General features: G+C 36.7%; 2 protein-coding genes across 7 annotated transcripts in view; one reads left to right on the forward strand and one right to left on the reverse strand.

Moving 5' to 3' along the window:
* Positions 1-509: 509 nt before the first annotated feature.
* Positions 510-13,784, reverse strand: RSRC2 (arginine and serine rich coiled-coil 2). Of its 4 annotated transcripts, XM_015877877.1 has the most exons (11): positions 12,657-12,695; positions 12,462-12,535; positions 11,776-11,932; positions 11,202-11,245; positions 8,450-8,640; positions 6,855-6,998; positions 3,325-3,447; positions 3,147-3,226; positions 2,301-2,533; positions 1,657-1,746; positions 750-1,152 (listed from the first exon to the last, which is right to left on the reverse strand). In XM_015877877.1, the coding sequence occupies exons 2-11, from the start codon at positions 12,462-12,464 to the stop codon at positions 973-975; spliced, it is 1,245 nt and encodes a 414-aa protein (XP_015733363.1). In that variant the 5' UTR covers positions 12,465-12,535; positions 12,657-12,695; the 3' UTR covers positions 750-972. The 4 variants fall into 4 exon arrangements, with proteins under 4 accessions (XP_015733360.1, XP_015733363.1, XP_015733361.1 ...); XM_015877874.2 differs by lacking the exons at positions 12,462-12,535; positions 12,657-12,695 and adding an exon at positions 13,648-13,783 and having other exon boundaries at positions 510-1,152; XM_015877875.2 differs by lacking the exons at positions 12,462-12,535; positions 12,657-12,695 and adding an exon at positions 13,648-13,784 and having other exon boundaries at positions 8,450-8,662.
* A 69-nt stretch (positions 13,785-13,853) lies between these two features.
* The window catches only part of KNTC1 (kinetochore associated 1), a 32,096-nt gene continuing 21,617 nt past the window's right edge, over positions 13,854-24,332 (forward strand). For 2 of the 3 annotated variants that reach the window (XM_015877836.2, XM_015877837.1), the window contains exons 1-25: positions 13,854-13,959; positions 14,186-14,323; positions 14,429-14,549; positions 14,869-14,984; positions 15,381-15,453; positions 15,709-15,786; positions 16,317-16,351; positions 16,577-16,687; positions 17,466-17,559; positions 17,799-17,851; positions 18,082-18,194; positions 18,558-18,612; positions 18,830-18,928; positions 19,859-19,902; positions 20,011-20,076; positions 20,167-20,242; positions 20,367-20,492; positions 20,592-20,681; positions 21,001-21,066; positions 21,513-21,574; positions 22,103-22,214; positions 22,735-22,878; positions 23,094-23,150; positions 23,235-23,336; positions 24,094-24,210. In XM_015877836.2, the coding sequence (XP_015733322.1) occupies positions 13,924-13,959; positions 14,186-14,323; positions 14,429-14,549; positions 14,869-14,984; positions 15,381-15,453; positions 15,709-15,786; positions 16,317-16,351; positions 16,577-16,687; positions 17,466-17,559; positions 17,799-17,851; positions 18,082-18,194; positions 18,558-18,612; positions 18,830-18,928; positions 19,859-19,902; positions 20,011-20,076; positions 20,167-20,242; positions 20,367-20,492; positions 20,592-20,681; positions 21,001-21,066; positions 21,513-21,574; positions 22,103-22,214; positions 22,735-22,878; positions 23,094-23,150; positions 23,235-23,336; positions 24,094-24,210 (2,184 nt within the window). In that variant the 5' untranslated portion in view covers positions 13,854-13,923. The remainder of the gene's footprint in view (positions 13,960-14,185; positions 14,324-14,428; positions 14,550-14,868; positions 14,985-15,380; positions 15,454-15,708; positions 15,787-16,316; positions 16,352-16,576; positions 16,688-17,465; positions 17,560-17,798; positions 17,852-18,081; positions 18,195-18,557; positions 18,613-18,829; positions 18,929-19,858; positions 19,903-20,010; positions 20,077-20,166; positions 20,243-20,366; positions 20,493-20,591; positions 20,682-21,000; positions 21,067-21,512; positions 21,575-22,102; positions 22,215-22,734; positions 22,879-23,093; positions 23,151-23,234; positions 23,337-24,093; positions 24,211-24,332) is intronic. The other variant, XM_032447755.1, reaches the window with a different exon arrangement.

The raw sequence follows: 24,332 nt of genomic DNA on the forward strand, positions 1-24,332 counted from the left end.
GCTGCGGAACCACGGCCCCCAGCATGCACTGCGGCCAGGCCCATACCGCCGCGCCGAGCTGTGCCCGCTGTGCATGCTGGGAGATGTAGTTCCGCCACCGCGTGAGGCGCAGCGGGAACCACCCGCGGTGCCATCCGCCTTCCCGCCTTTTCCTTCTCCCTTCAACGCACCGCCCACAGACTGACTGCGTCCTAAACAGGCCCGGATTAAGGCATCCTGCCAGCGCACGGTTATACAACACGAAAGCAGTTTACTTTAGTGTTTGCTTTTAATACATTCTATTAAAAAAGCCCCCAAACCACCTAACACTTGCCTGTACCTCAACAACTCGGAATAGTGAAAAAAAGCCCCACAAGAGGAGGAACGAGCTGAGCGTTCTGCAGCAAAACTTCCTCAAATAAAACTACTTCAAAATAGACCAAGCAAAACAAACGCTGTTTGTGACTTCCTCTGAGCCCTTCTCCTGAGTTTCCTTTGAGTTCTGCCCTATAGACAACTTGAACGTAAAGTAAGACCTTAGAGAAAAAACTTCTTTATTATTAACCAGGTTTTTGCGCTGGATTACGTGCCTAGAGGCCCAGACTGCTAAATAACATCTACACAATGTTTCTTTCATGTTTCAAGAATCGAAAATAACTGTACAAGGTTAAAGTACAAAAGTACACAAGACAGTGGACACCAAATATCCATGTATGAGTTCATCCCATCTGCTGCTTGGTTTGAAAAGTAGAACTTTAACTAAAAAATACTGTCCTTCAATAGCTCTGTCAAGTTTAATGGAAGTGGGTATAACCTGATTACAACACTAACACCAGTATCACTGATCTGATATTTACAAAAAAAATTGTATTTATCAATAAATTAAAGTCAATGCAACACCCATGCAAGCCAGAATGCTAGCTTTTTGGTGAACAAGGACCCAACATCTCAACAAGAACCTTCCAAAGTCCCAAACTTTAAAGTTGCTTGTATTCAAACTGCATCCATTCCTCGCATTGAAGATGTAAACCCCAACCCCATTCCTCTTTGCGTATGTGTCTGCGACCTCGCCATCTCATACTGTGCATCTAGATTTCTGAAAACCTCTTCCTGTTGTTTCAGCGTTTTGTAGCTCTCTTCATCAACTGAACTACAGCCAGCTTCATCCTCGCTCTAGAAAGCAGAAGAAAATAAAGCATTAGCTTTGTAGGAAGTGGTATTTTCATTTGCTACAGCTGCCCTAAACCCCTTGTAATTCCGAATCCTAAAGAGCCTGTTAGAATAACAGGCATCTGCTCTTGCTGCTGTAACAATTCCAATACAGCTTTTGCTCTCATTGCCAAGAAATGTTTAGAAGCTTTTCGAAGTCCTCTTTTAAATTCATTCAAATAAACACCTGCATTTAATGACCTATACGGAGCTGTCATCTATGAACATACATTAGATTATGAATATTGGTTACAGTTAGGACTGTTGTCACAGAGCATAACAAATGCAAGAAATATGAAATTCTAGACTTGGAATCTAATTTAGAAACTTCCTGTGATCTTTAATGAGAAATGATTTAATTACATCACACAGTAACCAGATAACCCATCCTTACTGATTTAGGCACCCTTTAAAATTAAAAACCAAATCCAGCATCATAAATTAAACAAGACATTCAGAACTCTTTACCTTAATGCCCATCAGTTTTCTGAATTTGACATTTTGGTCCTTGTTTCCGAAATTCAATTTTTCCCATATTTCTGCAGACTGTGATTTATCCTGGGCAAATTAAAAAAAAGAAAAGAAAAAAATAAAGATCCATCACCTTTTTACAGTTATTCCTGTGAATATCACAATACAGTAGCAAGCAAAGTAAAGCTGTATTAAAAACTCATGTGTAGCTGTAACAAAGCCAGAAGAAAAATATTTCCAGTGGCATTCTTGCAGCATCCCCACAGAAACCTTTTGTGAGGGAAATGTGCTTATTTCGGGTTTCAAAATGAGCTACATTCTGTACTTGAGTAGACTGTAATCATTTCCATTAACTTTGGAAACGTCAGAAAACATGCCTAAAAGAATGGAAAAGACATATGACTTCATAACGTTACCAGCACTTTTCAGTAAAGAGACCAACCACATCTGATATTTAGTGGCAAGTTTTGTTTATGATCAACATAAGGATCCAATTATACTTCCTAAGATTTACACAGTCAAACATAATTGTAAGTCTTATGTCACTAGCAGCTGTCACTGAACATCTAGGCTTCTTCATGTAAGCAGTTCAGAAATACATGTTTTCAAACAAGTTTAATGAAAGTAAGAAAACACATTACCCCTTCCTTTTTGCCTTGCCAAAGCATCTTCCGTTTTTTCTCTTGCTCTGCAAATTTCATTGGGTTCACTGCTGCTGGGTTATAATAGCTAGGTACAGCTATTCCAGTCTCTGCTAGTGCTTTTGCTTGTAGTGCTGCCATTTGAGCTGCCATTGCTATTTGAGGAGTTACTTGTGTTCCCGATGCCAGAAGAGCAGCAACGTTAATAACAGAACCTCCAGTGGCTGCAGCTGCTAAAGAAAGCAATGGTAAATTGCCATCAGATACTAAGTTCAGTCATTTTTTCTCCCCCAGAAAACCCACCTCCATTCATAGCAGTAAGCTGAAAACAATGAAAAACCACTATAAACTAAAAGCAATCATAAACTAAGAAACAAGGCTCCAACACAGTTTAGTAAGCCAGAAGGATCATAACTCATGTTTTTAAATACCCTTGCATGGGTAACAGCTTTCAGACTCTTACTGAATGATGCATATATGAGTGTCCAATGACCAGTGTTATAGACAATATTTTAACTGGTTCTTTTTATTGTCTGATCCCTTTCCACCCCTCCATTTTTACTGTTATACTTGTGTTTCCTACACATGGATCAAATGAACAACCAGTACATCAGCTGGACAGGACTGTAACACTGTACATTATTGTCCTGGAAGCATCCAAGCAACTTTCAGATGTGGTACTAAGTGATTTGGCTTAGTGGGGAAATACTGGTGGTAGGCGGACAGATAGATCTGGTAATCTTGGAGGCCTTTTCCAACACTGATTTGATGATTACTTTAAACACTCAACACATAAGCCTGCATTACCTTCCACCCACGTTATTCTTCAGAATACACATAGATTACCTGCAGCCATTTCCTGTTGCTTCTGTTTTTCAACCATTTCTTTCTCTCTCTGTTCTTGCAGTTTCTTTGCTCTTTCCAACCTAGAAAATACATGAGAATAAAAGAATTCAGACACACAAAACCAAAGAGGAACAGATTATTCATATCACATACCATTAAAATAGCAACAATTTCTGACCTTCTGGCTAATGCTTCCTGTGCATCCATAGCTGTATTTCGACCTCGAAAAGGTGGTGGACTTGGACTCCTGCTATGACTTCTGCTGAATCTGCGCGGCTTTTCGATTCTTTTCTTTCGCTCTCTGTAACCAAGTATAAGACAGTTGCTAAAACAATAAATCTACATTTTATAGAACATTCAATCACGACTCAAAAATTAACATGGAGTGTTTTCAAAAACAGAAGTCACAGAGACTGTACTACAACACTGTAACAGTCACACCTGCACAGTAGCAAGACAAAGTTAAAACTGTGTTTTTTCAACTGAAAGCTCTAACAATACGTAATTTCAGGTATTCATTTACCCTTCCACTAGGTATAAGAGATTTTCATTCTAACTCCTGGCAAGAAAAAACACCACGTAATTTTTTGTATGTAAACTGCAAGAAAATTAAAATAGATCGAGGCATAAGAAGGCTTTAAAACAAAAAACACAACAGCATTATAATTATGCTAGAAGTGAATACTGTAAATATGTATGTAAATAGCCCTGAGACAAGAACTCTAATAATACTCAGGGGAATTGCTATTCTCCCTTCTGCATATTTCTCACTGGATGTTCTCTGAGCTGTTTGGGTGAAGATATAAGAAAAAAAGAACCTTCCCATCTAGTTTGATAACTTCTGGAGGATGCTACCTGTGCAGAGGACTACAACGCATGCCTCAACTGAAGGCTGACAAATGATCTCTATTTAAAAATATTTTTAAACAAAATACCAAAATCTCCATTGCATTTAAAAACCTTCTCTCAAGTAAAGGTGGCTCTTTTGATATATACATCTAGTTTCTTTTAAGCAACAGCCACTTAAAATACATAGAAGCATCATTAGCAGTTATTATGGTTTTGGTTTATTTTGCTAAGATCATTAAGAACATTACAAGAGATAAAGTTTTGATAAAGTTTTATTGTTTTTTAAGCCTCTGACTGATGCTCTGAATAATAAAAGTCACCAACTCTGGACGCATCCAAAGCTGAAACTACATGAGAATTGTCAGATTTGCCAAGTTAAAATGCACAAAGGATGTTTCTGTCATTTTATATTTAAAGTTATAAACCACCTGCAATAGTGACTAACTTGAGTAAAGCCACTTTAAATGGCATTCATCTACACCACTTCTGTTTGCAACTTGTGCAGCATCCACAAACATGAAATGCAGTCTGAAGTTACAAAAGAGATCCTTGTTTACATGACAAATCTGGTAGAATACAAAGGAAGTGAGACTTATCTTTTTACAGAAGACGACAAGATGCAGATTCAGGCACTGGGAAGTGACAGATCTGCATTCCTGAGATAAGATGTAATGCATGTTTCAAAGATACCTTCATTTTTGCCGTGAGGACTATTGTAGTTTGGTCTGGTCTTTGGTCTGATGCTTTACTGCACTGGTAAACATCAAGGAAATAAATATTTGAGCTTTTCTGTTTAAGTACTTTCATTTGAAACAAGCAGATGATGTCATGTTTTTCATCTTGTATTTAATCAATGCAACTAAATAACTTCTAGAAGGTTCTATGGGCTCAGAGAACAAAAAGATTACTTCAAACACTAGTGAAGACACGACTTGAAAATGCAAGCTTGAAGTTGTGCAAAGAACCACCAAGGTAAGGTCAAACTGCTGTTCAGAAATGCCACTGTCAGAGCCTGTGAACTCCAACACAGGAAGTACTGCATTTCATGAATGAGGAAATTCATTTCACGGTTGCATTTTTGTAAGCCATATTTCTACATCATGTTTATCTGGCTCATGAAGAGCCTTCCCTGACTTATAATTATTGTTCCAAAGTCTTCACCTTCTTCACCTGAGCCCAGGGCTTGACGTAGTGGCTCTGGCTACAGTTCAGAAATCATACCTTGCTTATTTTCCCTCCCTAATATCTGTGAGACAAAACAACACTTAAATGCACTGCAGGAATCCACTTCTCTATCACCAGTCACCGAGGCACGGTTCCAGTTGAAGAAACACTATGGCCATCCCTGACTACTTCCTATAGCTGCAGTTCCTTTTCAGGTTAATTTGAATTCTACTGCAGAAATAAAAAAATAAAAAATAAAAAAATAAAATCTGAAACGTGAAATTTTCACTTAGTCACTAAACGAAGAGTTCAAAGTGACACTTTAAAACTTCAAATGTACATAATAAATGATAACTGGAAATAATAAAAAACTGAAGCCTTACAAACCCCGCTAAAAATAGCTCAGATATCAGTAAGCATAAATAATGTGTGTATACCAGTCTACTCACCCCAGCTGAATGTTTGGCAGAAAGTGCATGGCAAAATAAAATCTGACACAAACCATGTAATTCAATATGTTCTTCCAAAAGATAAGTCTTCTTAACAGTTTCTCAAGTGTTGCTGTAGCATTACATTCTTAAGTCTCCAATCGTCCACTGTAATACTGAGTGGTCATACCTGATGTCTTTAATTTAAATGCAATTTGAAATATACTGGTAAGAATGTTACTAATTAAACTGGAACACTGGTAACACATTCTTGGCAGCTTTGAAAGGGCACCAATTTGCATCCAATACCCTTTTTTAATTTTACACGGACAGAATGCAAAAAAACCCTGTCCTCAATATCATTAAGTCATATTTCAACTTATTAAGAAACTCCTTCAGGGCATTAATAATGCAGAGGTGGCACATGCAAATGAACTGCAAAATCTACAAAGAAAACAATGAATCACCATCTGAAAAGCATTAATTTCTGTACAGGGAAGAAAACCTCAACTACAGCATATAGACACCAAACAAGCTAATCAGAATCTGCTTGGTTTCAACCTCTGCTTCTAGAATTTAAGTTTAAGGATGGAATGAAAGCACCCAAGAGAGTGAGAAAAAAAAAAAAGTAAAGATGATCATTAATCTCATAATGAACAAAAAAGTTTGTAATCACTAACAGAATAGTACATAGATCAAATCAGTGCATCTGACTCTCAGTTCACACCCACACACTACACTACCTACACTAGTTCTACAGAAAAGATCCACACATTTCTTAATTAATCTTGTTGAGCTGGTCAGGATTAGCAAATACACCGATCAGATGCTCCACCACCTAATCACTCCCAGTTAAACTTTCATAACATACACACTCACACACAGAAAAAGTGATGATTAAAATATGATTTTTTAAGTAGTGTCCTGCTAACCACACTACTCTCATACAAAACACATGAAAGTATTAGCTGCACCTTACTCTATTTTTTTCCTACTTAAATATCATTTCTATTTAAGACAGCAAACTGAAGTGCCATTTAAGAAACTAAAGAAACTTCAACTGTCATATTTATGCTACTCAAAATGATAGTTTCCTCCTAAATTATAAATAACCAATTAAGTATTTCTAATTGCTAACACGAAAATAGACTATGAAAATCTGAGACATATAAGCTGTTTAATATACCTGTTTCCATGACCAAATATGGACCACCACACATAGCATTCAACCCACTGCCACTGAGCACATGTGGAAGTTAACACTTACCTGCTTCTGCTCCTAGTTCTGCTTCTACTTCTGCTTCTGTGCCTGTGTCTAGATCTTGATCTAGAACGAGATCTTACACGGCGCTTTCTCTCTCTGCTGCGAGATCGGGATTTTTTCCTATCACGACTTCTACTGCGATGACGTCTGAAACAGAGGTCCAAATTTCCTCCTGTTTAAATTCATATTTTACCTAAGGACTTAGGTTCAGGTTTGTGACAGGCCAAAATGCATTAGGCAAGGTGGAAGGGACCGTACACATTTAGGAATCCATGCCTGGAACAATTTAGAACTAGGAGTAATCACACACTACCATCAGCCACAAGTCATTTACAAAGAGTTTAAGTGAATGATCATACTCATAAATACAGCTATTTTTGTTTGTTCATTAAAGTGTGTATCTAGAAACAAACATATGGCCAAAATAATCTGATGTTAAAGCCTAAAATTCAAGGCAAGATAACTTCCCTCCTCCCCAAGGTATTTTAGTACCTTAGAGAACAGATGCCCAGATTTCAGTTCATGAGTCATAAAGAGTCCCTCAGTACATTATCAGCGGAAAGCTGTTCCTTGCTGTCACGTTTGCTACAGATCACCCCAGTATGAGCAGAACTGAATAGAAATTATTCTGGCAATACAGCTTGTCCCAAACACCTCCATGACCCTGAGTGTATGCTGGGTGGTCTACAGTGCAAGGAAGTATATACAGCATCATCTCTGGGTAAACAACTGATCTGGACTCGATGATCTCTAAGGTCCCTTCCAACCCGCACAAAACTATGAAAGGAGGCAAAAAGCAATGACAGCTAAGTTTATAGTGTCTTTCCCATCAATGCCAATAGGGAACATTTAATATACTCTATCTTAAAGGTTTTCCAAACTCTGTTTCTAAGTTATAAACCCAAGTTAACATTGAAGTATGACCTGTAAAAAACCTTAGTTGCACTCAGTAACTTTACCCAGCATCAATATAGAATAAAGACTACTAGCAGCAAATACACTGCCCATACAAAACCAGAATATACAATACAAACTGATGCTTTAGAGTTAAATTGGGTCAGCAATGTTGCTCAATTGTACTTCACAACATACCCAAACCTTCAACACTTTTTGTGAATGTATTTTAAAAAAAAAATCACAGATGGAAAAGACCTACAAGGTCATCCAGTCCAACCATCCACCCATCACCAACAGTTCTCACTAAACCATGTCCCTCAACACAACATCCAAATGTTCCTTGAACACCTCCAGGGTTGGTGACTCCACCACCTCCCTGGGCAGCCCATTCCACTGCTTGACCACTCTTTCAGAGTAGTACAACTTCCTAACATCCAGCCTGAACCTCCCCTGGAACAACTTGAAGCCATTCTCTCTAGTCCTATCACCAGTGAGGCAAGAGAAGAGGCTGACTCCCAGCTCACAACCTCCTTTCAGGTAGTTACAGAGAGCAACAAGGTCTTCCCCGAGCCTCCTCTTCTCCAGACTGAACAATCCCAGCTCCTTCAGCCGCTCCTCACAAGGCCTGTGCTCCAGACCCCCCTCACCAACTTTGTTGCCCTTCTTTGAACAGGCCTATTTAATCATGTAAAATAACTTACCTTTCACGAGACCTGGATCTTGAATGACTCCTCCCTCTTGATGACTTTCTCTCTTTGCGTTTATGTCTATCCTCACCATTTTCGGATGAGTTTAGGCTGTCTCTTCCCTTGTCAGAAGAATGTTCTTTGTCATTGTGGTCTTCAGATTTGTGCTTCTTGGAGGACTTCTCTTTGGATTCGTGTCTTCTTGCCTGTTTTAAGAAGAAGTTGGTTCTTTCAGGAAAATAGTGCAACAAAGAGAGTTAGTATGGGCATCAGAAGATAAAAATTGATAAGCTGTGATGCAACATTAGTAACCTTAGGAGTGTGACTCAATCATGAGTGATGGCTATTTTACCTAGTGCCACCACCTACCCAATGTTGCAAATGTACACTATCATTTGTCCCCCTTTGCCCTCCTCCCCATTAAAGGATTTTTAAAAGCATCCATCAAGGTATCTTTATGACACTTCCATGAGAGTTCACAACATTATAATAAAAACAACTAAATCACTGTTTTCATTTCAGAACATATACTCTTTACCTATCTTTAAATATCTGACAATTTACAAATATATTTATATAGACACACAATCACATTGGTAATTATTTGTCTAAATCTACCATGTAGAAAGAATTATTGGAATCCATACGTATAGTTGCAGACATACACTATATTGCTGATGCAACTAAAACATTTCTTTATCAGCAGATAATTGCTTTTTAGAACAAAACCCTCTTGTAATTTCCAACAGTTTGTAAAAAGCAAAGCAGTAAGTTACACAGTTGAAATCCTATTTGCAGTATTTAAGTCTAACATGCATCACTCCAAAACCTCCCACAGCAGATTTAACTTAAAGATATGCTGCTCCACCATACTGCAATTTCTTCCTGCAGTGTCACTTAAAAAAAAAAAAAAAAAAAGATTTCTTTTTATAGCTGCAATGCCAAAAATACTTAGCAAGGTCAGGCCTGATTTTTGCCAGTGTTTTCCTTAGAGACTAAGCCATGACATCAACACCTTCTCTTAATATAACCAGTTCATTTTCAACTCTTTCTAGCATAGCCCACTTAAGTCTTACATTTAACGTTTTTATTCCAAGTCACCATTTTATGATGATGTATAAATTTTAGATTAAAGCTTGACTCTTTTCCATTTTCTTGCTCAACTAGATCAGTTTTGTGTTAAATACTTGTAAAATCTCTCTGCAGTCTGGAGAAGAAGCTGTAAGTAGCTCATATCCACGTAGATCAATTCCTTATTAACATATTTCTAATTCTAAATATGTTCAATTATAATTCACATACAAATGTGATGAGATACCTTTTCCTGCTTTTAGGGTATTTCACTACAACACGTTCAATAACTACTTGCTACATAAAAATCATGTGAATAGTGAAGGATGTTACTTGTATCTTTTTGAAGTATCTATTCATCTAAGTAGCTGCTCTACTACATACACTGAAAATAATTACTGATATTCATTATTTAGTCTACAGGCAACCAGCTACACTTTGCAAATAACGAAAACAGCAAATCTACCGTGGGACACTTAATATCCTCAAAGCGTAATCTAGAAAGTGTTAAACAAACTGTTCATGATTAGATCTAACAGAATGCTAAAAACACTGGACAATTTTAAACAAGGAACATTTTTTTCAGAACATTAAAATGAGTTTGTTTTTTTCGATGATTTTTTTTTAACCAGTCTTCTAGGCACACACTTAGTAATAAACACCATTATATCCCATAACGGATTTAAGATACTTTTAAGGGAAATATGAGTTTGAATGACTAATAGTTACCTTATCATGAAGTAGGCTTATAATTTTGCTATCTGAGTCTGCAGCGTCTTCAGTTCAGTCTCTTCGCGCATTAGCACGCTGAGTATGATTTATTATAGAAATGTTATCATGTGAGCTAAACAATATATTCATTTTCACAAAAACTCTCCTAGATTATTTTTCCTTCTTTTTATTTTTTTAAAAACAAAACAGAGCTTCCATTGGAATTGGGGAAGGAGAAGTTCCTGACCCAGGTTAACGTTTGAAGTCCCTGGTCTGACCCAGCCTGCTATTGCACCACAAGGCTTGAGCTTCCTTTCTATTTTGATGGTCCTGGTTCATTCATTTAATCTCTTCTCTGGTGTGTAAACCAGTTACTTCCAAAGCATTACTGCATCCCTGTATATATATTTAATAATTATACATTTTTTCTTTTCAAAAGGAAAGAGACAACCTTCTGAATTTTTTGCTGCTACTGTCACATTTCCAGCTGACCAGCTTGTTTTGTCCGGCTATGACAGTCATTACAGTTAAAGGATGCAATAAACAGACCTCAGTTAGGTGGATAATTGCTTTTAATATTCTTAATTAAACTGGTACATATTATTCAAAGTCCAGAACACTAGACAGGAATAAAGCCATGCAAGGCTTTTGGTTAATGGAAGCTCTGTGAAAGTTATCAAGAACACCATTCTACTTCTCCATACGAACTCTTTCAATTGGCTGTTTCCACAAAAAAAAAAAAAAAAAAAGAATTCAAGTTACTAATTTCTGAAAGCGATTCGCTATAAAACTATTACCTCGTCAACATGATGGCTGCAATCATGCTTCACTATGAAAGGATCTCCATATCCATTTTAAGCTTAAAGTTTCCAATTTATTGTACTTACCATAAAAGTCACTTATATAGGTTTATATATGTGCATTACTACAAGATACTTCATACACGTACTGTACATTTACCTAATCACTACAAAGTGTTAATTACCTCTTTGCTTCTGCTCCGGCTTCTGTGTTTTCTTCCTTCAGCATCTGGAGACAAGATATTTTTTGTCATTTACAAAGTTAAAGAAACGATCAGCTGACTATAATCTCTCAAATTCCTTTCAGTTACTCCAACACACAAAGCCAAAAAGAAAGACTTCAAACACCAACAGTACTATTTGAATATCTATTGCAGAAAGTGAATTCTAACCATTACAGCTCTTTCTTTGCATCTAAGCTCTAACAATAACAAATAAACCCATGTCATACTTAAGTCCCGTTCTACTTTTTTGGCCAGGTCATTTCATTTTTGTTTAACCAAACATAATTAAAACCATAGAACGGTTTCCTGGGTTTGCTGTGTAGCCTGGAACCACTCCATTATTAGCCACCTCACCATATCTTCTGAATACTAATATGACTTTCTTCCTCAATACTTCATTATTTAAACTTTTAACATAATGCATGTAAAATGCAAAATCAAAATTAACAGCTTTATTTTTTTCAACTTCACAAAGTTAACAGAACAGTGAACATTTTGTTTTTCAAAAGATGCTTAAATGGTTTTGAGACCATACCTGACTTCCGCCTTCTTTCCCTCGACCGTGAACGCGATCTTGAATAGTGATGCTTTGATGTTCTGGGAGAACTGGAGGCATCTGATTGTTCCTTTTTTTTCTCCCTTTCTGGAGAGGTCTTTTCTGGGACTACTCCATCTCGTTCGGTGTCACTACCCTAAAGGCAAGGACAGAATGTTTCAGAACCAAAACTTTAGGACTTAAAAACAAGAAAACTATTCACTTAGTACTTCCTCTGATGACTTTTTCTCCCTATGAAGTCAACTCCGCCAGTTGCTATCTCATTATAAGTCAGGCAAAAGTTGGACAAGCCAGCAGTGAACTGGGTAACTGCATGCAGATTGATTTTCCAAAACTTCATTAAGAACTAATGTGTAGCAAACATTTTTGCTCTCCCACTCTGTTAAAGCGCACCTTACTTTTTTTCATGAGATTTTCAGAGCTTACAATAGAATTAAACACTGATCACTACCTCACAATGCTGTTTACAGGTCAGTTTGCCTCCAGGCTTCCTACTCCGTCCCTTCCCTTTTTCATCTAAGGTTTTCGAAAGACCCCACTAGTTTAAGTTTTAAAGGAATTCTGAGACTTCCACGAAACTACATTTGACATTACTTGAGAACAATAAGGAAAATATCAGCTAACAGTCTATCTCAATTGGGTTTTTAAAAGCACTTTCCAGTTACCATGTTTCTGTTGATTACTGCTCTTGCTTTCTGTACAAACTGCTGCTTATTAATGCTCCTGTGCTCTTTCAGCCCTAGAAAAATAGAATAACAACAAAAAAAGCTGACAGGCTTCATCAAGACTATTCTCAGTTCCTCAAGAACTGGAAAAATGGCCACAAAACTTCAGTGCATCAGCACCTACTTCCAACAAACCTAAAGACAGTTGTAATTCAGGTGCAAAGCAAGAAGTCCATTATTATTCTTCAAGGCCTTTTTTACCGGAAAAAATAAAAATAGTAATGTTAAGTGGTTACATAAACAGAAAAGGTATCTTTTTTTCATAGGAGAAAAAGGCTGAGCTCTCTCCAGAAGTTTTTGTTGTTGTTCTGTTTCGCTACTGGTAAGATTTTTCAGTATAAGAACAAAAAATACCAGATTTTATGTAAAAGAAAACTACTTAAAAGTTAACTAGAAAGAGCTTTATTGACGTTTCTATGAATCTGTTTCCTCTGCACTTCCAAGACTAAGAGCTTCAGAAAAAAAAAACCAAAACAAGTTGTGTTGGTTTTCGAGCTACTCTCAGTGATTCAACCCAGTGATAGGGCAAATACCTTTACACCGGGCCATACAAACTTGAAACAGGAGCAAACCCACACTTTGCCTATATATATAACGCTAAGTGTTTTTAGATTCGAGGCAGACAACTAAAGCAGAGAAGTTTCACAAAGTTAGCTATAAAAACAGGACAAGGAGACAACAATAAACGCAATTAGTCGCTAAAATACGAGACGTTAAGAAACATCATATAGAAAGCTGGGTGACCCAGAAGTGAGGAGGGTCCGACCGCTCCCCCCAGCCCACAGAGCCCGAGCCCTGCGTTTCACAGGAGCAAAGCCCCCCCCCCACAGGCACAGCGCTCCTCTCCCAGCTCAAGAAGCGATAAAGCCGAACACACGAGGCCTCCTCAGCTCTCCCCAAACTCGAAAAACGACGCAGAAACTTCTGGAAGCGGGAAGGAAAGTCCAGGGTGAAGCGGGGCCGAGGCCCATCATGGCGGCGGCGAGCGAAGGAGCGGCGGGCGCCATTTTGTCTCTCCGCGCTCAGAGCTCCAGACCCACTCCTTCCCACGCCGCACTCTTCCCTCCCCACGTACTGAGCTCCACGCTTCGATTCCTTCCGAAAATCACCGCAATTCACCGCTTACCGCCATGACCGAACGTCCAGACCGCCGCTCTCCCCTACAGCCCCGCACAGCGCCGCAGTCACCTCAGCAGCAGCGCGCACCAACAAACCCCACACAGCCCGTACCCGTCAGGTGCCCGGATGTAACAGCGGGCGGGGGCAGGCGGTGGAGCGAGGGGCCGCGGTGCATGCTGGGAAAGAAGAAGAGCCAGGCGGTATCTTAGCAACGCTCGCGCGTTTAGAGGAAGTTTGGTCCTTGCTGCGACCTGTAGTGGGAGCCGCGCTCCCGCCAATTTGAATGTGTGAGGCGCTGAGTGTGGCGGCCTGTCAGCGGGTAACGCTGCGCTGAGGGGATGGATGGGGGGATGGATGGGGGGATGGATGGGGGGATAGGGATCCCTTGGGGTCCAGGGGGTGTCTGTGTAACCAGGAGGGCTCTCTGTCTCTGAATCGTACCCAGCACACGGCACAAAACCTCTCCTCCCTCAGTTGTATTCAGCCGGGCCTGTTCTCGTTGATCACCCCTTCTATTATTCTCCCTTATGTGGTGATTGTCATAGGGAAGGATGTGGAATGATATCGAGGTTCTGGTGAACGATGACACGAGAACAGAGCAGCTGGCTGTGGGCTTGGGCCTGGAATGCGGCAGTGCTTTATACCAAGTGGACTCACTGCTTCAAATAACGTCCTCAGAAAAGGTAGAACTCCTCAGAGCTGTGTTCTGTTTCCTCATATATGTGAGGAAAACTGTCGTATTTCTGAAGTGTTTCGGTTATTATGTGTAACAGTCTTTCTATTCCTAGGTCTCAGTTAATCCTCAGCTGTACGCGTGCAGCTCAAGGGATGGCAGCATTATAGTTGTTGACAGATCGGTGGTACTTCTTGACAGCACGGGACAGGCTCTGCAGCTCCACATCCAGTTTGGTAAGTTCACTGCTTTACAATCCAGCTTGTGTGTCTATCTGCCCTGTAAGTTACAACAAATAACAAAATGGGATTCTGTATGTCATTAACCAAGTATTCCTGTACAACTTAACAGGTATTCCAATTAACTTTTCACTGCAGCGGGAGTAGTAGAGAGCAAAGCCACTCATTCTGTGCTCTTTCACGTACTTAGTTTTACCCAAGTAAATACCTTTGTAGAAACCTGGAAGGCTGTATTGCCCACCTTCTGTATTTCAAATATGCACATCTGCTAATGAAAATATCATAATAATTGACATCATGGCATGGAACTTTTCAGATACTAATGTGGATGTGGTTGGCATGTGTCAAGAAAAACAGTTCCTTGTGGTTGGTGAGAGAAGTGGCAATATCCATCTCATTCATATTCCATCAAAACAAACCTTGCTGACTAAGGTACAGTAACTTTTCTATCCTGACTTTGTACCAAATCTTTTGTTCTCAGGGTTTCTTGTTGTTTTTTTGTTTTGTTATTGTTTTTATTTATTTTTCCTATATATATAGAAATATTCTTGTGTTTTGAACAACTCTTAGTCTGAACAAACAACCAGAATAAAGAGACATTTTTGTTCCTATAGATAACAAGTTATACACAAGGAATATATAAATTACTTATAGTATGTTGTGTACAGATATAGAACAATGAATGTTACGTATAAACCATGAGTTTTTCATGAAAGAAAAAAGATTAAAATTTAAACTGTTGAACAGTATTTCAAATTAAGACTTCTATTTACTTATTTTTTTTCAAATGAAACACACAAAATCTTGATTTCATTGATTCCATCCTAGATTTTGGTTGAAAGCTCTTCAAGTGAAAAGACCTACTTAAATCTCTTCATCGAAAAAGATACAGCACTTACAGGTAAGTATTTTAACAACAAAAACCGTACAAATAACCGTATAAATAAAACCCTAAAAACTCGTATACTATCTCTCTTTGGTGAAAGTGACAGAATTTTCTTCAAAATAATCCATTTAGCTGGTCAGAATTTTTATCAGTTAATGCAGTTTCCTATTTTGAAGCAAGTAGTGACTTTACATGTATGGAATACTACAGTTCAGAATGTTTGTGTAGTATTTTGTTGTTAGTTTGTTGTTTTCTTTGTTGCTTTTTTAGGTGTTTATCATATGTTCATTCTCACGAGCAAGGGTTTCTTTTGCATTATGCATCTCCCACTTGCTAAAACACAAGAAGGTAAGATAATCCAAACCAATTGGGATTTCAGCTTGAACAGGTAGAGCGGTATTAAAGATCTCTTACATGCACCTTTCTATTTGTTAAGATGTTGATTTAGGATTTCTTATGTAGCCTTAGTTTGGTTTTAAAGAGAAACCCGTATATAGCTAAGTTAAATAAAATAAAAGTATTGTTAAATTCATACAGTAATTTTTTCAGCTAGCGTTCACGCTATTTACTGCTATAGAGAAAAGTAATGAACGTTATGGAAGCAGAATTTCATATCAAAACATCAGTTTGAACTGCACTGAAGAACACTGATAACAAGTTTAATTTTTAAAGCTTTGTAAGCACAATTAGGATTTTCTGAAACTTACACGTTGTGGTCAATAGAAATATAACTTGTCAAGGATAGTGACTCATCTTCCTTTCAGATGAGTCAGTCTAAGATTATACCATCCTATATGACGTTCAGTGGCTTTTTCAAATTTTATTTTTAAAAAGCTTATTTAACATGGTTATGTTTTTTTTATAATATTTTAACATAGCAATTGACAAGATGGATATGGCTGCAGCAACAAAGGTAAGAAACGTGACTTCTAATATCTGTGTTAAAGTGCAGAGTTTGTAACAAGACTTTATTTTGTGTGTTCCATTGGAAACTAACAAGTTTACTATTGCAATTCATAAAAAAAGAAAATGTAATTAATGTTCATGGGGAGGTGAGAAGATCAGAATATATTTGCTGCTTTTATAGGTAACTTTTCTTCTCTGTTGTTTGCTTTCCCTTCATTCTCTGCCCCAATAGTTGCAAGGACAGATAAAGACAGCTTTCATTGCCACAGAGGAATATCACAGCCTTGGCTGTCAGAATTTTGTGATAAGTAATTTGGCAAATAAACTCCACATGATAATTGGGGTAAGTAGTAATACGTTTGTAACAATTGTTATGGGATCAATGATAGCATTTGTTGATCTACAATAAAGTTTATGTCCAGCTGCTTTAAAAAGAATTATTTTCTTGCATTTCCTTCATTGTAAATTTAAAAGTTATCAGTTTTGCAAACTTTTTCCGTAAGGAAACTACTGTTATTTCAAAACTCTCCCTGGTATGAGGGAAAACACGACCTTAGTAAATCACTGTGGTTCCTAACTTGTACAGGGTTAGACTATTTGCAGTCTTGCTTTAGGGCTTTGAAATCCAAAGCTCGGAAGAATCTTCCAGCACTCAAGAAAGGCTGCAAAATAGCAGTATACAGTCGCACAAAGCACTTTAGAATCGAGTATCAGAATTAATAACATTTTTTCTAAATGGTCAATTTTGAAATGTTATTTTGGACTATAAATGAGTTTCTAGAGTTCATTAACTTTGTCTGGTACCCAGTTACATCAATGCAACACACCTCAGTATGCTCAGAATACATTTAATATAAATTTTACGTTCTGAAGGAATGAAAAGTGGATGTTTTAAAATGTGGGCTGAGACTATTACTATAATAAAGAACATTATTGAAAAGGGGCAGAGGCTGAATTAAAGAGTATTTTTCTGAACATCAATATTAACTGAAAATAAAGTTTAAGTTAGTCTTGCAATTTTTCAAGTGTTTTATAAGTTAAAGCACAATTGAAGAGGTAAATCTGTAACACGTATAACATGTAACCCCCTAAGTCCAACATCACTTTGCTTTTATTGATAGGGTAAAGGAGATCATGTACTCTCCAGCTGGGAGGTAGACACTACCAACAACATGGTGTCTGTTCGAAGCTTTGCTGATTCAAGTCTGATCAAAGGTAAAGACTTTTTTGTTGTTGTTTTTACAGACAAGTGTGGAATTCATGTATAGCTGCAGAAAACAAAACATATTCAGATACCTTGCTGGTTTTAGTAGAAATGCTAATGGAACTTCTCAGGTCTGTGAAGATAAATATCTGCCTTCAGTGCTTGGCTGTGCATGGAAATTGTTTTTGCTTCAAATGCACTTTTCAAGAAAAAATAATGAATTGTTATGATTATGCATTATTTCTTTTAGATGCAGTGAAACTTCAAGTTCTTGACAATCTGCTGTTTGTTTTAGATACAGAGGTACGTGAAACAGTTTGGATTAGTCTTCATTTTCCAATGCTCTTGAAAGAGCTTTTCAAAATAACTTTTAGAATACTTTTGTATTAAATAAAGATGCTTATTTTGAGGATCTTGATCTTATTGTTTGAGGGTTTTTTTTTTGTCATTACTCTGCTCAATGAAGACCAAAAGTACCCTCAATGAAGAGAGAGAGTAAACCCATATCTGATTATTTTTTACTTTTTTCCCAGAATATCTTAAGCATATGGGATGTTTATTCCCTTACTTTAATTTGGGATTGGCCTTTAGTACATATTGAAGAATTCCTTCTAACCACAGAGTCTGATTCTTCTTCAGCCATGCGGTAAGTAAAAATAACATATGATCAGTTCTGAAAAGTAAAAAGTTGTGTATTCCTACTAATACTCGATTTTTTATAGTAATTAACTTTTAGAAATCTCTGTCAAAATCTTCTTCGGCTTTCTAGGCATTGCACTGGATACAAGGAAACCATTTTTTCTTGGTTAATCTATTTTTACTGCTAAATGAGCTTGTACGTAATGTGTATTATTTTAGAAATGCTCATCTAGAATAAGGTGAGATAAGCTGTATAGTGTTGCTTACAAGTCTGAATTGTAGTTTGAACTTTGTCTGTATTTGGGACAGATAAATAGTAAAATGGAAAAGGCAAAAGACTGATATTTTCCCCTCTTTCTTCTATCTACAGGCAAGGGCTGGCAGATGTTAAGCTCATAGTCATGACAACACCCACTAGCAAACAGGTCTGTTTCCTTATCTGTATTCTGTTCTTCAATTGTTAAGCAGAAAAGCACATTGGTATCTTACCATGTTGACCTGCTGTTTGATTTTTCATTTTCAGTAGTTGGTTCAGGGTTTTCATTATATAAGAATCCAGAAATGATTCTGTAAACATCAATCTCACCGGCATATCCAAATCACTTATATCTGATTTGCTTCTTTCTTTTCTTTTTTTAATAGATGAGAAGTTTAATGGTTTTTGCACTACCTACTATGCAGCAGCTCTATTCTTTGGAAGTATCTGTCGTTTCTTCACTCGTCCTAAGTGGGATTAGCACGGTATGCTTAGATTTCTTGTTGTTCTTCAAATAAATATAATTGTTTTAATGGATTTAATTGTTAAGGAGGGTACTATGTTATTCTTATAGATTAGAACCACTTTTTGCAGGAACCATACAAAGAAAAATGATATCCCTAAAGGGTGAGAAAAAGATAACAGAACTAAACTGTTCAGTATGCTATGTTCCAGTCTATTGCAATATTTAATACTAGTGCCAAATTTTCTTGCTGCTGTTACACAACTAAATGCTGTATGAAGTCTAGAATTCTCTTAGCAAAGAAAAAAGCACTGAATTTATCTGGGATTTTCTTAAACTTAGATGAGAGATCTACTTCATTTCTGTTTAAACTGCTTCCTTGTAAGGATTTTAACAAAAATAAAAAAAAAAAAAGTATTTTGTGAATTAGGAATGTTAGAAAGGCTGAAGGAGAAATTATGCAAGAAGAAAACAATATGCAGTAAAATGAAAAGCTGATGAAATTGCATGTCTTGTGTGAAGCACAACAGAAAATATGCAACAGTCAAGGTCAGAAATGTAATATATACCTTGACATTTGTGGAACATAGCACAGATGCCTTCTTCACATAGTTTGTAATGTGGTTACAGTGTGACATGCCTATGGCTTAAACAAAATGAAAGAGCACAGAGTAATTCTAGGATGATTCGCTTGTGTGGAGGGTGTATTGATGGCAACTGTACAGGGACAGCAGGGTGGTTTCAGCATGATGTGTCCTCTTAATAGCCTCAGAAATTTTAGATGGTGGAAACCATCCAAGATATAACATGATAAGCATAAGGAAAAAGGGCTTGTCCAAGAGAAAAACAATAGTTTGTTTCCATATCAAGAAACACCTAATGCATTACAGTTTTGTTATCTTATGACTGATTTACTCCACCACCTAATGATTTCTGTTATTATATGCTGCAGGATACGATATACTTCTTGGAAGGAATTCATGAAAGTCATCAGATGTAAGATAACATTTTGCATATGGGTCACTGCTACCTTAAAGCACAGATTACTTCAACATATAGTTATTTTAGAATTGATAAACTTACGCAGTTATCTTTCACCTTTAGGTCCACAGAAGATCCCATTTCTGTTGTTGTGATGAGAAGTTTAACTGAAGCCTTGCCAGAAAATAGGTACGCTTTCCCTGGAAGCTTGATTTCTGTTACCTGTGGTGTGAGTTTTTAATATTACAGTAGTACAACTTCACTTTATTTCACCCCTAGACTAAGTCGCTTACTTCACAAACACAAATTCACTGAGGCAGAGAGTTTTGCTATACAATTTGGACTTGATGTTGAGGTAAGTTGACCCTTCTTAGTAAAGACATTTGAAAATTAATTAGCATAATTAAGAATGCTTAAAGCTGAAGTACATAAAAATTTTAAAACTGAGTCTTTTAGTTTTTTGTTTTGTTTTTAAACAGCTTGTATACAAAGTAAAAGCAAATGCTATTCTGGAAAATCTAGCTTCAGCCTCCATTGGAAGTTATAGTCAAGAAGTCTTGCTGGATTATACGAATGAAGCCAAAGAAAATCTACACAAAATTCAGGTCCTTCTTTTACTCCTCCCCCTTTCCTGCCCTTTCTCTAATAGAATAATTCAAATTATAAAGGAGCTTGGTATTAATTCCACTTGTTTCCTTAAACAGGATAACTGGTTTGTTGTGGATTACTGCATAAATGCTCCATGGCCACTATATGAAACTGCTCAAGAAATGTTGAACTATGCTAAAGTCAGGGTAAGGTTGGATTTCTTTTTTGCTGTTTAGATCAGATGGCGTACTGTTACCCATTTGCGTTACATACTTCTGTACAAGTTGAGAGAGAAAGCACCTTCAAACCAGTTATTCAAAAAGTTGCATTGTGAAAAATTGTCAGAAATCAAGACTTGTTGCAACTTTGTTCTTGCTATTCCTTAAGGGCTAAAAGGGAGTTACAGTTTTATTTTTAGACCAGAGACAGGGGTCTAGTTTTGAGTAGCCTTTGTAAGTTCCTTTTACATACGAATTCCTGGACTAAAATCTAAAAGCATATCACTGTTTCATGTGTTTGTTTCAGATCTTGAAGAAAGATGATAGAACCATTGTTCCAGCATCTGATGGGGCTCTAGTATCCCTAACTGAGGTGAGGACAAACTTTGGCCTTATGCTATCATACAGTTAACAATTATGATGTACAATTTTATATAATAAAAGGTTAAGTGTTTAAAGTCTAAGTGCAATTACATTTTAAAATATTAAAAGAGATCATGATATTGACAATTTTCAGAGTTAAGTAACTCCTTCAGTCTTGAATTAAGATTCATTTTTGATTGCTATAGAAATTGAAAGGAACAGTATGCTTAAGTGCTTGTTTTATTTCTTAATTAGGTATTTGTAGCATTTGTTTTACTTCTTAATTAGACGTGTTTCATACGGCACAGCATTCATACACCTTCAAAGAGAGTTAATGTAAACTACTCCTAGAACTGAAATTTCTGAGTAATTCTTTATTAAACAAACATGTATGTTACACAGGTAATATTGTTTAGTAAGCCAAATTTCAACCCTAAATCTCTTATCTGCATTTAGGTATTGAGAGCTCAGGCAAGGCTTACAACTTTCTATGGAGCTTTTGGACTAGAGAAGTTCAGGTTTGTTTGTTCATTTCTTAAGATTTAAAAATAGTTTAATTATAATGGTTTAATATCTGCCATTTAAATTAAATTTATTTTACTTTTAATTTGGACTTCTGGTTTTTCACCGCAGAGAAGGAATAACAGAGAGGTTGAGTCATCCTAAATACTGAAAATACTTATTGTGTGCAATAGATAATATCTTGTATAGGTTTTGGTTTTTTTTTAAAATATTTTTTGACTGTAGATATGTGTGACATTATATATGCACACACAATCTAATGCTCCAATTGTGTTCTACAGCATATAGTACAAGCTTGAAAAGGTTTGAGATCCTTCTCTACACCTCCTTTCATATTGCCATATAATAAACAGAAAGGCTTGAGCTGGGAGGAATCTTAAGTCCCATCTGACTCCAGTCCCCTCATCCTGGACAGGGTTGCTACCTATTATGCCAGGTTGCCCAGAACCCCATCCAAACTGGCTTTGAACACCTCCAGGGTTTGGATGTAATAACAGTGTTTCTTTTTTCTCTCATGTTTCTAGTGGTATTGCTTGGACAGAATTCTTGAATAATGAAGACATTTTAAAGAATATCCTTTGTCAGCTAGAAGAAGGAAATTTATCTTGTGCACAGTACCTCTGGCTTAGGCATCAGGTAAAACAGCATAAGTATATCTTTTATTCTTATGGAGGATGTTAAGTCTCTTAAATTTTCCAGCCTTGTTAAACAAAAATCAGGCTAATGCTGTTACAAAACAGCTCAAAGAATCAAAAGCAGAATCATATCTATTGTCACAACATTTCAATTTCTATCTAATTCCTTGAAAGATGGAACTTCCTATTGATTTAAGAATAAACTGGAATCTCTGACGTAGGAATGAATATTTCTAGGTCAGTTTTCCTAAGGCAGAATTATAAAGCAAACCCAGAAATAAAGGGATATGGTACACCCACCATAACTTGCAAAAAAGAAATTGCTTCAATTAGGTCTTTTAAACAGTAGCCTTGTTTTTGTCATTACTATTTTATTTTTTAATTCATAACTATGTCTGCTTAGATTTTTCTCTTTGTATCTGTGAACTCTATTGCATCTTCCTATTAGCGAAGTAATATTATGATATATCTGATAAGTATATAATCCATAAACTTGTAATTGTTCTGTTCTAAAACTTTAGGCAGATTTCGAAAACACCTTTGATGAGAAAATGCTGGAGAGTTTGCTTAATGCCATCCATGTCACTGTTCCTCTGAAGGAACTGTGCTTGTGGCTGAAGAATGTTGTGATTCCCTTCTTAAGAAGAGTTGTGCCAAATGGACAGGTAAAACTGATTCAATAAGTGTAAGACGTAACTTTCTGAAGCTAAGATATTTTTATAGTCAGACCTATATTTCAGAACCTTTTTCTACTCTATTTTTAAATGAATTCCTTTCTCTACAACTTATATTTTAAATTATTTCCCTTGGAAATAATTTCTGATAGCAAATTTCACTTTGATAGGCAGCATAACTCTCCTGATATCTGTTTCTGTTGCAGAAAATATTAGCCAAATGGCTAGAACAAAGCGCTCGCAACCTTGAATTAACTGATAAGGTAAGTCATGGTGTAGAAACTTTCTTTGTCTTGTATTTCTATACATACAGCATGGTTTCCTGACATCAGTTTTTTTCTGGACAGGCAAATTGGCCAGAGAATGGACTCCAAATGGCACAGATTTTCTTTACAAGTAAAAATCAAGATGAAATGCAACTGACAAGTTTTGACCAGTGGACTCCTTTGGTAAGAAACATGGGAACTAAAAAGATTTGCTATTCTCAGACTTTAGAACATATGCTCTTTGCTAGTGTAGGAACAAGCTGTTATTGGTTCATTACTGCTTTAGATGGAAAATGAATTACTCCTCTAAAAAGAAGGAACTTAATTTCCAGTTATCTTGGGTTTAAAGACTGGATAAAAAAACATTAGTTCAACATTTATACCTAATAGTCTAGATACAAATTATAATCTTGAGTGTTCTGTAATACACACAAGTTTCTGTACTATGAAACACATTTCACTAAAGATTTCTACTTGAAGTTCATAACAAATATATCTAATTTCCGTCAAAATCTTTGGAAACAGATTGCAGTTCATTAAACATATTTCTCCATGCTCTGGTATGGAGAAAATGAGTAATAAAAATCAGCTAGCTGTAAGGATATGAATACTGAATGTGCAAAAATAGAAGTTGAATGTGTTGTATATCTGGAGTATACTAGTAACTGCAGTGCTGGAACTATGATAGTAAAGAAAGATTAAGCTTAAAGCTAACCAGATGCGCAGTTTGGAAACTGAGAACAGACATTCTGTATTTAGATCTGCTGTCTTAATCTTTGAATCTCAGATTTGAAGCACATAATGGAAACTAGGGAAATTAACATCTACTTGGTTTGATTTGTTGTATGCTGTGTGAAGGTTCAGCATGTAGATTACAAGGCATCAAAAATTGAAGATTGTAGCGAGTCTTCTAATTTTTCATTTCTAAATACTGTTTCAGAAATGTAGTGACTGTGAAGAAGTACATAGATTGAAGAAACTGGTAAATGATTTACAAGAACTGATAGATCTCTACAGAAAATACAACTGCAGGCTGGCACTCTGTGATTTTGAGAAGGTAATTCTGCAATCATTTCAAGAATGGTGGACTGTTCTGGGGAACGGGAAAAAGTTGTAGCGTGCAATTGGAAGCAAGACTGAAGAGGAATCCTTAAATTTTGTGTCGATAAGTTGCACTTG

This window comes from Coturnix japonica, chromosome 15 (assembly GCF_001577835.2).
Source record: "Coturnix japonica isolate 7356 chromosome 15, Coturnix japonica 2.1, whole genome shotgun sequence".
Classification (NCBI taxonomy): domain Eukaryota; kingdom Metazoa; phylum Chordata; class Aves; order Galliformes; family Phasianidae; genus Coturnix; species Coturnix japonica.

Bases quoted from the DNA above. Each gene is read 5' to 3' on its own strand.
- RSRC2 (XM_015877874.2), bottom strand. The intron at 1,747-2,300 runs GTAATGTGTTTT...TAATTTGCCCAG, and splicing joins GGCAAGGCAAAAAGGAAGGG to GATAAATCACAGTCTGCAGA. The intron at 1,153-1,656 runs GTAAAGAGTTCT...TCTGCTTTCTAG, and splicing joins GAAAACTGATGGGCATTAAG to AGCGAGGATGAAGCTGGCTG.